The following is a 13135-nucleotide window of genomic DNA, read 5'->3' as shown; positions in this document are numbered from 1 at the left end:
GACAAGGATCTGGGATACGAGGACAAGGAGCTGGGATATGAGGACAAGGAGCTGGGATATGAGGACAAGGAGCTGGGATATGAGGACAAGGAGCTGGGATACGAGGACAAGGAGCTGGGATATGAGGACAAGAATCTGGAATTTGAGGACGGAATGAAGGAAAAAAAGAGCCACTCTTTAAGGAGTCTCTTGTTACATCATAAAAATCAAATGACAAAAATCATATTTTATAAAATAACAATAAACAAATAATAATTATTAATACAATTATAATTATAGTTAATATATAAAACTAATAATTTGTAACACAAAATCACTAAACATTATCAAAGAATAATTTCTCAAAATATATTAATAATAAAGTAATCTAATAAAGAATTATAATATTTGTATAGTTATAATACTACATCATATTAGTAATTATTTTGAGTATTATTAAACTTGGAATCGAATTACAGTATACAAAAAATTATCAAAATTGTTAATATTATTTTCAAAATACATTATTATTGTGTCTGATCAAATTATTATTTATTTTATGTTAATTATTATCAATAAATTACATTTGCTATTTATATTATTGTTGTTAGTTTAATTGATAATTTGATTATTATTTTAACTCTGATAATGTAATTATAAGTAAAATTAAATTTCACATAACTGGAAAATGGAAGATTCAGGGGAGACATGATTACCACATACAAATCTTTCGGGAAGTTTTCAAGCTAGAGCGTAACCGACACATAGATTTAAGAACCATAAATTAGGAAAGGGAGAACTGCCAATAATTTGGAAAACGGCGAATGTGATACCAATAGATATGAAATAAAGATATCGCGAGTCACTGAACTACAAACTAGGCTCATTAACAAACTTCCACTGGAAGTTACTTGAGAGTAATTCAAAAAGACACTTAGAAAAGCAGAATCTTGTCTCTTAACATCAACAGGGATTCATCTGAAGGAAATTTTGCTGGACAAATGGAATGTTTTGCGACCCCAAAAAAGATGGTAATCAAAACATAGAGAAAGAATTATCCCTCACTGCATTTTCGTTGAAATACCTAAACACACACACACACACATATAGACAGGCATTTACACACTCACAGACAGGCAGATGGATAGACAGACCCACTAACAGTATAAGAAACAAGAGAGATACACACAGACACACTGACAGTAACACACACACACACACACACACATATATATATATATATATATATATATATATATATATATATATATATATATATATATATATATATATATATATATATATATATATATATATAGACGGGGAAAGTCAACTGGCCTTATTGTCTTTACTCGTAGCGTTGAGGGCATCTAACCGCTCCAAGACGGTCGGCATCTGAAAAAAGGGACAGAATTACATATATTCTCCATGGAGGAGTTTATCCCACTCTATGACGAATTTTACCACCCATTTTTAGAGTATGTTATTGAATAAAAATTAGATAATAACTATTTAAGAATTATATCATTATTAAACAACATCATTTATATTATAATTATATTAGTAAATAATTATGTAATTATTTAATAATTTTTAATAATTATATAATTTCTTACTAATTATATAATTAATTATATAATTTCTTACTAATTATATAATTAATTATATAATTATTATATACCTGCAAGGCAGCCGTGTGACCATGTAGGAACGTGTGTGTCACTGAGACCACAGTCATTATTAGGGAACCAGATCACTATACTTAAGTGAATAGCCTAACGTGACGAGGGACTGAATCATCACTTACAGAAACTACCGTTTTTATATATAGGGTTTTTTTGTCTCCTTAGTATGATGACTTTGCTTGGAATTAGATGACCAGGGCATGAGAACTGTCCTTTGAGTATGACAGATTTGTCCTTTTAAAGTATTCCCATAAGTGCTAAATTACGCCATAAGTGCTAAATTACCCTCACTAAATATCCCCTGGCCTGGTTGGTAGGGTAAACGTCTCGTATTTTAGAGTCCTGAGTTCGAACCCCCGATAGACCAGTTCCTGCAGGAAGTACCGAGTCAACAGGACTGCAATTGATTTATTTGTAGGCCCTTGGGGGAGAGTGCAACAGTCTTCCAGATCAAGTCAATCCTGGTCTCCCCCGCCTCACCTACCTTCCTTCCATCACCCACAAGTCCATGCACTAGGTACCTGGTGGTCACGGAACTGCTTGACCTCTCCATGCAGGTCTTCTATACTCCTGTTGGCCTGTATTGCAAGGTTCTTTACGAACATGAGAACGTCTTGAGTCTTGTTCTCACCCACCTCTTTCAGCAGCCCTTGGACCGCCGTCTCACTCCTCGTCACCGCCTGTAACATCAACCCACAACGTCACTCTCATTGTTTATCATTCTCGTCACTTTCATCATCTAGATCCACAAGAAGCATCACTTTTATCATCTAGATCCCCCAAGAAGCATCACTTTCATCATCTAGATCCCCCAGGAAGCATCACTTTCACCATCTAGATCCACAAGAGGCATCACTTTCACCATCTAGATCCACAAGAGGCATTATTTTTACCATCTAGATCCCCACAAGTCATAATTTTTTCTATCTAGGAAAATCGACAATAATCAATAAAAAATAACATTTATGAATAAAAGAATTAGCAGAAAAATCAATACTTTCCAGTTAATATATAATTTTAATCCTTCTATCCCATGTCCTATGAATACTGATTAAATTATACCATCAAACTTTAATTCAAAGTTTGATAAAACTTTATTATTATTATTATTATTATTATTATTATTATTATTATTATTATTATTAGTTTTATTTTATTGGTGTTGGAATAATGATGATTGAAACTTATAAGAGACGTGAGGTTTTGTTGGTTTATTTAACTTCTTTGATTTTTTATTCCCTTTTACAAGTTGTTTTGTTTATCTCAGGTTACTTTATTGTTTTCGTCTCTTTCTCTCTCATACCTCTCTTCTCTTACACTTCTCTCACCCTTCTCTTTCGCGTTTCTTTATGTTTTCTCACGGCTCACTATCTGAGGTTTCTCTCATCTCTTTCTCACACTTCTTTCAAGTCTCACTCTCTCTCTCTCTCTCTCTCTCTCTCTCTCTCTCTCTCTCTCTCTCTCTCTCTCTCTCTCTCTCTCTCTCTCTCTCTCTCTCTCTCTCTCTCTCACAACCACTTGGGCTGGACGGTAGAGCGATGGTCTCGCTTCATGCAGGTCGGCGTTCAATCCCCGACCGTCCAAGTGGTTGGGCACCATTCCTTTCTTCCTCCGTCCCATCCCAAGTCCTTATCCTAACCTCTCTTCCTTTCTTGTTTTTCTTGCTGCCAAGGAGGTGGAGGCCTACCTGCTGGTTCTTGGCCAGGTCGCTGGAGAGCCTGGCGCTGATGGACTCCTGAGTGGAGGCGCGGCTGGCGAGGTCCTGAAGGTCGGCCTGGAGGTCCTCGTTGATCTTCCTCTGCTGCTGCAGCGCCTCCTGCAGCAGCATCAGCTGCTCCTCTTGCTCCTGCAGTCTGCTGTCGTACTGCTCCTGTGAGGTGTAGAGGGGTGGAAAAGGCGTTTGAGGAGTCATTGTGTATGCTTAATATTTATTTCGAGAGGGAGAAGCTCTTGGGCCCGCCTCTTCATTGCTTTTGTCAATGTTAAAATGGATACCCAAGAGAGTTGGTAGTCAGCAGAGGGTTTCGTGTCTAGCTTGACCTTGGGAACTCACCTGCATGGTCTCAAGCCTTATGGAGAGGTCGGCGACGGTGGCGCCCAGCGTCGGGCTGTCGTCATCGCCGGTACTGGTTGGGCTTCCTGCCAACAGTTCGTCCAGACGCCTTCGGCGACCGAGAAGGTAAAAATGCATTTGAATCTATTTGGAAGATAACACAGAACAGGTTTAAGACCAGCTGGAGGTTTAAGACCGACTGAAAGTTTAAGACCAACTCAAGATATACTTAAATATACATGTTAATCCTGTCCTCCCACTTAGCAGACACAGCTCCCATTTCCTCTCCCACTTACTCCACCTCCCAGGCGTTAGCACGGGAGGAATACTCACACAGCTGAAGGATAACATCATGATAGATAGCATGGGAGAGCTGGGGAGGGGGGGTGGCCGCCACAATAATTTAATAAATGCTACTACTACTACTACTAATAATAATAATAACAATTAAAATACATATTATCATTACATTACTTTCTTGAACCATTTTTGTTATATATAGTGAATCAAACTGAGTGTCTGATTCATTATTGATGATTTTAGTTAGAATTGGTTACTCTGTTTATCGAATCCTTACTTTAATGATTTGTGCATAGGTTTGTATTGAGGCCTCAGACATAAAAGTTGACTGGTTTGAACTGCCTGGTGCATAGGTGAGGCAAGATGCAGTGGTGTCAGATATGGCCACTGAGCTAAGATTGGCTACTATAGGGAACTACACAATGTAAAGTAACATTTCATCGCTAGCAGTGTTCCCGAGCAATGTTCATGGGCACTTTTTGAATGCTATGGAATATTTTGTCTCCAAACTGAAAAAGAGTCACACTTTAAAGACCAAATTATTCGGTGTTTACTTTTAATCTTTCACACATTTTGTGTGTGTGTGTGTGTGTGTGTGTGTGTGTGTGTGTGTGTGTGTGTGTGTGTGTGTGTGTGTGTGTGTGTGTGTGTGTGTGTGTGTGTGTGAAGCAAGAAGGGAGGTGAAAGTTACTGAAGAAGATAATAAAGTGTTGGGTTACTGTGAGTCAAGACACTTGCAGCTGTCTTAAGTGTTTAGAACTCCTTTTTGTAATTGACCCATATTTTACTTATCTCTTCTTGACCCATATGTGATCCAGTTAAAGCGAGATATATATATATATATATATATATATATATATATATATATATATATATATATATATATATATATATATATATATATATATATATATATATATATATATATATATATATATATATATATATAATATATATATGATATGCAATACACAATGATATCAGTGATATCATTGTGTATAGGAGCCTTGGCACCGCCCAGTGCCCAGCAGAGAGAGAACCTCGTTTTCCTCTGGCTGAAAACCTTGACAGTTATGTGTTTTGCCCAAATGGTATCACAACATAGCCCTAGAAGAACAGTACACAGCTGGTGTAGGACTGTACGTGGCTGATACCTGTATATCCTAAGATGTTGATCAGTCATGTGGTACAGCCAACCACAGGGAAGCAGTAAAATCAAGTATATACAAGCATTTGGTACCTCGGTACTCGTTTCTTCCCTATGGCATCTGAGACACATGGCACCAGGGGCCAGGGGTGCCATGAGTTTCCTCAAGGAATTAGTCTCTAGACTCAGTAAGACAACCAGACACACAAGAGCTGCCGTTTATCCCCTATCAGCGCCTCATTGCTGCGTTCCAGAGAGGGAACGCCTGTTGTTTCCTGATTTTATCCAGAAGCTGAGATTCAGACCTTTTAAACCTTCATTGTGGTCTACGGGCTCACCATAGCCCGTGTTACTTGGAACTTTTTTGTTCCAGGTAGCGAATCTTTAACAACAACAACTTCATTGTGTTCAACAACGTGCAACTTGTAAAAAAAATGTCAAATAACCCAAAATAAAATATAAAAGAACGGGTGTGAGGGTAGGACAAAAGAACATGGAACACTTACATTGTTGGAGCCCTATAAGTCTGCTCTAATCCATTTTCTCTTGGTTTTCTCCTTCATAAAACAAGGGGAAACCTTTTTATTATTAGTGTGTACTCTGCGCTTGACCCATCTGCGCTGGTATGTGTGTCACGGTCCTCGGTTCTAAATCGGTCGGTTATGGTGTTATTTTCCTAGTTGTAACGTGACACTTGAGGCTAGGATATCTCCTGTAGAACTTATCTTATCTCGGTTATTAAATCTATTGTTATACATTTTTTGTTTTATACATTCGGTTTGCTTGGGACTTCGCGGTGTTCTACAGGGTGTCCCAAACTGTAGACTGTATCCTGCATGTGTGTCCTGATTCTAGGTCGATGTATATACACTGGCATGTGTCTTATCCTTGTTCACTGTAACTCTATCCTACCTCCACCTCTTCACGCTCCGCTCCTCTGCTTAGTCCTGCTCTCTTCTTTCTCCCCCTGCCGCTCTTCACACCCTTTTCTTCGCGTCCTGTTTTTCTTTTTTACCCGCAGAAAGGGAGGATGGACGGAGTTCAAGCCCCATTTTTTTTCTCAGTCATTTTCAAACATTGTCAACATATTACCTATTTTTCTTTCTCCATCTTGTGTACCATTGGCACCATGACCCCCTTTATGCCAATTAATGCCTTCTGACCTACTTAATGCCTACGCACTCGCCTTATGCCCCACCCCCCTTAAAAAGGGCCAAATGACCTTTTTTCCCTCAATATGTTCTTAACCTTTGAGTGTTCAGTACACGTTATCATATTAAATCTAAACTAAATGACAGCTAATTTATTCTAGGTAATTTTTCCTCTTACATGTTACGTATATTTCTATTGAATCGTATAACAACTGCCTGAAAACATCTTGCAACTCATAATAATGTATTATATATGATTTATATGTGGGCGGACCTATCGTAAAATCCTGGTTGGGCACCTGTTCTGGGGCTCCAGAACAGGGGCCATTGAACCATTATATATTGAATCTAATTATTTTTTGGCATGTAATTGGGTTGTATAGATCTGTATTATTTAACAGTGGTGACAGTGTAACACTGGCCTCAATACTAAGTGTAAAGAGCGTGGATGCCAGCTGACTCGCCTGTGGGACGCCCTCCTCTTCAATGTGACTCATTCACTACCCTCCTACTCCTTGTCCCCCTGTTTGAACACATGTTCTGCATCCTTTATGACACCTTAATTACTTGCAGCTTCAGCCTTCCTTTCCTTCTTGTCTCTTCTGCCTCCTCCTGATGCATCTCCTTGAGATCTTTTTCTCGTTCTCATTCTTCTTCTTATGTTTTTTTCTGTCACATTATTTGATTAATTTAATTCTTCTTCTCATCTATTTTTTACTCCATATCCTTCTCCTCCTGCTTCTCTTCATATCCTCATCCTCCAACACATACTTCGTACACTATATCTCTTTCTCTTCAGACCACCTATCCACCCATTCTTCCTCCCAGACACTATCCAGCAGACACTGCCCCTCGCAGAGCCAAAACACCTAACCTAACCTATCCAATCCTTAGTTTAACTATACAGATACGCAATAGTATTTATATAAAAATTGTTTTATTTTATTTAACAATACGTTGGGGTCGGCCGCAACTCGTACGAGCACAGCCATAGTATTGGGTTGTTAGTTCAGCAGCTGCTTGATGTTGAATGAACAGCAACAAAATGTGCACGTGATTCAGAATTATCTATTACGTTCATTTCCTGTGCTTGAAAAGCCTCTGCCTCGCGCTCTCTCTCTCTGAATGCTTCACCCATGAACTAAATATACAAATAACTGCTAACAGATACAAACACATAACATAACCTAGCCTAGCTACACACAAATTTATAATTTTATATTATTGAGAAAATGTAAGTTGTTAATTACACAGACTAGAAGTATTTACGAATGTGCCCTTGGAGACAGTCGCCGTATGGACGATCAAACCCTGGAACTAGGTTATTGCAAACTGACCTTCAAACAATCGTCAAACACTGAGGATAGGCTGCCAATTTCTCAGTGTACAAAGACCCACACTGAATAAAATTATACATGCTGACTGGTTAGAAAACCTGTTGTCAACTTCTTTATTATTTATCATTCTCCCATGGCTGATGGACATTAATTAAGCGCCTCACCTCAAATCCTCAGTTCTGAGGACGAGGGACAACGGAAGCAGAGAGAGGCGGTGTGGTGTCCTTAGCCAAGCGAGGCTACGTCAGTGCTTTCGTCCCGGGATAATATTCTCTCTCTCTCTCTCTCTTTCTCTCTCTCACTCTCTCTCTTGTCTTTTCATGAATTTGTCGTTATAAATATCCTTTTCTTTATCAATTATTCGTTTATCAAACATTTTCCATTTCTATTCAACATTTTTGTCCTGCCCAAAGAGAACTTTTTACATTGAAATATATTTTCTACATCTCATGACTGATGACTTGCTCAACACTTATACAATCGTTATTTATTGTTGCTCTCTTTCCCAAAATTCTGTCAAAACTTGAATTTCCCTGTTGTTGATGATTGAGTTTATATAGATAATAAATTGCACACTGAAATCACATAATAGCTTGATCAAGCTATGGGGAAAAAAATGTGGAATTGCATCTGGTGTGATCACGGATGCGAGTTTAATTCCATTGTATTGCTCTAAATTTTCTAATAGAGAAAAGTGTATGAGGCCAAGTCCCTTGCGGCGCCCCTCTCCTTCACTCAACCACTAGAATTCCTTCACCTTTTGACCCTTTGGTGATTAGACACGTCGATCTACGCGTTCGCTACGAACTTGTTTTGTTTTGATGAAATCTCTAATTCTATCCCGTTCTCAGGCTGTTCGACCATGCTGCGGACGACCCCATTTTCAACGGCCCGTGTATTCAACACATTGTCTCATATATAAATTAGCATTATTATAAATATATTTGAATTTAGTGCACAGAAAAGCCTAGAATAGATTAGAGTAGGTGAATACGTTATGTTGTAAATTATTTGTATTTGCAATACGTGGTTGAGGCTTTTACAGAGTTGCGATTCGAACAGATGTTGTGAGTGAAGCTTTGTTCAAGGAATGTTTTACATGTGAAGTATTAAGAAGAGTATTAAGTATTGGATTAAGAAATATTAAAAAGTATTTGTATACGAGGCTGACCTATTTAAATCTCACACCTCTAAATACTTCACCCAAGTACCACAAAAAAAAATTGTCAACAGAACATAAATACCTAACCTAACCTATCCTATGCCTACCCATAAACCAAATTTTAATATGCAAATTAAAATAATTATTTGTTGTTGTTAAAGATTTGCTATCTAGAACTAAAAGTTCCAAGTAGCACGGGCTATGGTGAGCCCGTGAATAAAATTTACACTTGATAAAATACAAATTGTTAATACACAGTTCTTTAAAGCTGATGAATACGTTTTTGAGGTTTGCCGTTCCTTGGACGAGCCTATCCTGATGTCAGATTGTCCAGCCCTCAACCAGTACATAGGAAGGTGAACTAATCTCTTATCATCGAGCCTGTCTCTATCGTCGCCTCCAGCATTTATATCTCAATTATGTTTTGGGGGCGGGTTAAGACGTCGATGTAACAGTGATCAACGATATGATCCTACATTAACTGATCGTTGATTTAACATAGAGGTTATTCCTGCTGTGGTGAGCCTGGCTGGCAGCGGGAGGAGAGAGACAGTCACAGTCAGAAGGGATTTCCAGTTAAATGTCATACACTCCCTCGTCGTGGCTAGGGCTCTCTGAAAGAGTTTGAGCACGTCGGGCTCTCTGAAAGAGCTTGGGCATGCTGGGCTCTATTCAAGGGTGGACTGTATGCTGGGTCATCAAACCTGGAAAATGTTGCAAAATTTGTCCATGCAATACCGTTATTGCAGTCCATCTGCAATCATATATAATGTTCATGAGATCTGAGACTGTCTGTTAGTTTAAATGTTCTACTCACGCCAAGAGAAAGAAGAGAGAAACGGAAAGGTATAATGTCTACATAGGTCACAGGAAAAGCCTTGATTTGACTGACGCTTTTCTTTAAAGAAATAGTCATCAGTTACACTGAATAACCAGGTTATCAAGGGCCAGCCACGGCTTCCTTTGTGTGTGTGTGTGTGTGTGTGTGTGTGTGTGTGTGTGTGTGTGTGTGTGTGTGTGTGTGTGTGTGTGTGTGTGTGTGTGTGTGTGTGTGTGTGTGTGTGTGATAACCACTCACCTGTGGTTCTCCTGGTACCACTTCCAAAACTTATCAGTCTGCCTCAGATACCTGCCCATGTTGATGAGCGTCTGAGTGTGACTTCTGACAGTATCCTCGAGGTTGACCTCCGGGCTGGTGGCGGCTGTTGGAGGTGTGGCGCCCACCATCCCCACCACCACCGCCAGCACCACCACCACCAGAGTACTGACACACTGTGGGCCTCGGAGGAGGACTCCGTCAGGTAACGCGCCTCTCCGAGTCCTCAGATTAAGTCGCATTTTCACGTTTTCTTTTTAAGAATTCGCAATATCTTTTTTTCTGAGTCAGTTATGATCACGTATTTCTTAATGTTCGCTTAGTTACGTATGATTCACATTTCTTTCTCATGTGAAGTTATTTCACTTGAAAAAAACACTGCAGATGAGAAATAAATCCATTATTTCCAAACAAAGGCAAAATATACAGGGAAACCTAATCTTTCAATAACGGCATTGTAATTATTGCCGATAATACGTGCAGATACATTTTTCCAATTGCTTCCCACGCATGCACAAAATCAGACAAGCATAAGAGGATGAAATAATGGAGCGTAGGGGAACGACATACCTCTCATTTCCCGATGTGATACAGAACTTTCCTGTTGCTTAGATGGGAAATGCAGTAGTCTACCCTTGTTGTTAACCTAATCTAAGCTAATGTCAGGAATACTAATATAATCTAATCTCAGGTAACGTACTAGACCTAACCTAACTTATATTGTCCTGTTACTCTAGAGGAAGGACAGTACTACATAGAGGGGAGCTAAAAATCCACTTGTTACGAGAACGGGATTATTGGTCGTTGGAGAATTCGGTAGCTGGAGCAAACTCGTTGCCAGTGCTCAAAATAGTTGTGTTAATCGAAACAATTTTTGGGGTATAGTAAAGTTAGATAACCTGCAGATTATTTAAAGTGAGGTTAGGTTAGGTTAGGTTAGAGGCGTGGCATAGATGCTAGGTATGTCGTTTAAGCAGCATTAGATATGACTCGACAATGCTCTTTGATACAACTCATAATTAACTTGCCTATATAGCCTAGCCTATAACTATTACTAGCCTAGTAAGTCCTATCCCTGAAAGACACCATGACATTTGAAACACATGTGTCATACCAACACTGTCTCCCCAACACAACACTGTCTCCCCAACACAACACTGCCTCACCAACACAACACCAACACTGCCTCACCAACACAACACCAACACTGCCTCACCAACACAACACCAACACTGCCTCACCAACACAACACCAACACTGCCTCACCAACACAACACCAACACTGCCTCACCAACACAACACAAACACTGCCTCACCAACACAACACCAACACTGCCTCACCAACACAACACAAACACTGCCTCACCAACACAACACCAACACTGCCTCACCAACACAACACCAACACTGCCTCACCAACACTGCCTCACCAACACTGCCTCACCAACACAACACCAACACTGCCTCACCAACACAACACCAACACTGCCTCACCAACACAACACCAACACTGCCTCACCAACACAACACCAACACTGCCTCACCAACACAACACCAACACTGCCTCACCAACACAACACCAACACTGCCTCACCAACACTTGGTCGGCTGCACAAACATTGCAGGTCGGAACCTCCAAGCGAGAACAGGTTGTTTACTATTGACAACGCTTGACCTAACATACACTTCTCTAATTTGCACTTGAGGAAGCACTCGTGGGCTCTCGAGTCCCTCGTAATTGATCATCAATCGTCAAAATTCACGAGCATACGCCCAAACCAACCGTCGTTTTATTTACGCATGTGAGACGTGCGTATAAAAGGGAATTGTGAAGGATTCTAAATCACAATATTACTGAGCTGCTTACTTCGGGGATTTTCAATTGTCTGTTGCAATCACTCCTAACAGGTTTCTAGGACATAATTCCTAATTACCTAAGTCCCCTAGGACCTATTTAACATCTGGGTGAACAGCTGTATCATATGAAAGGAAACATTTCCAACAGTTTTTATCTCATTGAATCACTGCGTTACGGTGTGACACTGCATTACGATGTGTCACTGCACTACGGTGTGTCACTGTGCTACGGTATGTCACTGTGCTACGGTATGTCACTGCACTACGGTGTGTCACTGCACCAAAGTGTGACTGGGAAGCGGGGAACTTGGGGCACTCACTAGCGCGATGTTCAGAGTGTCTCAGACCAGCCAGCGTCCTGCCCCACCGTCACCACCACTGTGATGGCTCATCCTCGGTGTGCCCCGCTGGCACTCAGCCTGCCGCCCACGCTGGCACTCAGCCAGCCGCCCACGCTGGCACTCACAGCCAACTCTAACAATGCACACTCATCTAAATGAGCACTTGAGTCAGTCAACGGCTGGATCAGCAGTTAGGGTAACCTAACAGCTGATTTACCTCTTGGTTCTGCTACCTCGCTCGTGGTTCGTGTCCAGGATATGTCAATAGGTCTTCCTGTTTGTTGCTGTCAATGCTGTTGTTGATGTCTCAGTTACCATTCATCACCGGGGCTTTCTGTTGACAATGTTGGAATAATCTTTTTCTTATTTTTTCCTGCTGTTGACGGTGTTATTTCATGTCCGTGCTAGAAGGTCTTTGTCGTTGTTTGTGGATGTTCTTTGTGGTTAAGTTGTTGTTATTACTGCAATTTAGGGTGATGCTGAAGCAAGTGGTTATTATAATATTGTTAGTACATCTGGTGCACCGTACATCTTTCCTCAATTATGGTCTGATATTTATTTTTTAAACAATTTACGAGCGCATTCTACGAGGTCATTCACGACCCAGGGGTATTATTGTTATAAACAACCTCGTAACGCTTACGAACTCATCAAAAAAAATTAATAAATGAAAACTACGCCGTCTTGATTGAGGAAAGATGTACAGGTTTCGTAAGAGGACACTTAAGTGCTGGATGAATCCTGGTTGAGTGTGTCAGCTGAGGCCATCATGCCGAGGGCGTCCCTTAAGGCCGCCGTATCCTGTGGGGGCTTCCCGTGACGTCAGCCTCACACCTGAATACTTCAGAAGGCTCTGAAATCTGAGGCGTTCATGAGCATTATGACGTCATATTGACGTCACACACCTCTTGCAAGCTATATAAAAACACTTTTTATCTTTTGTTAGGATAGGTTAGGTTAGGGTAAGTTAGTTTAGGTTAGATTAGGATATGTTAGGTTAGGTTAGATTAGGATAGGTTAGGTTTCG

At 40.2% G+C, this 13135-nt stretch overlaps 1 protein-coding gene across 11 annotated transcripts in view; it reads right to left on the bottom strand.

The window, feature by feature from the left end:
* LOC123767365 (collectin-12) overlaps nucleotides 1–12239 on the bottom strand; it is a 22326-nt gene extending 10087 nt beyond the window's left edge. For 2 of the 11 annotated variants that reach the window (XM_045757011.2, XM_045757016.2), the window contains exons 1-6: nucleotides 12088–12239; nucleotides 9893–10288; nucleotides 3718–3826; nucleotides 3352–3534; nucleotides 2186–2344; nucleotides 1318–1374 (exon numbers count right to left, since the gene is read on the bottom strand). In XM_045757011.2, the coding sequence (XP_045612967.2) occupies nucleotides 1318–1374; nucleotides 2186–2344; nucleotides 3352–3534; nucleotides 3718–3826; nucleotides 9893–10152 (768 nt within the window). In that variant the 5' untranslated portion in view covers nucleotides 10153–10288; nucleotides 12088–12239. Of the gene's footprint in view, nucleotides 1–1317; nucleotides 1375–2185; nucleotides 2345–3351; nucleotides 3535–3717; nucleotides 3827–9892; nucleotides 10289–10480; nucleotides 10501–12083 lie in introns of those variants that run through there. The other 9 variants (XM_045757015.2, XM_069312998.1, XM_045757012.2 and 6 more) reach the window with 6 other exon arrangements.
* Between the last annotated feature and the right edge of the window lie 896 nt (nucleotides 12240–13135).

The sequence above is a fragment of the Procambarus clarkii genome, chromosome 74, assembly GCF_040958095.1.
Source record: "Procambarus clarkii isolate CNS0578487 chromosome 74, FALCON_Pclarkii_2.0, whole genome shotgun sequence".
Classification (NCBI taxonomy): domain Eukaryota; kingdom Metazoa; phylum Arthropoda; class Malacostraca; order Decapoda; family Cambaridae; genus Procambarus; species Procambarus clarkii.
Note: the sequence above shows the minus strand (reverse complement) of the source record. Positions and strands in the feature narration are given on the sequence as shown.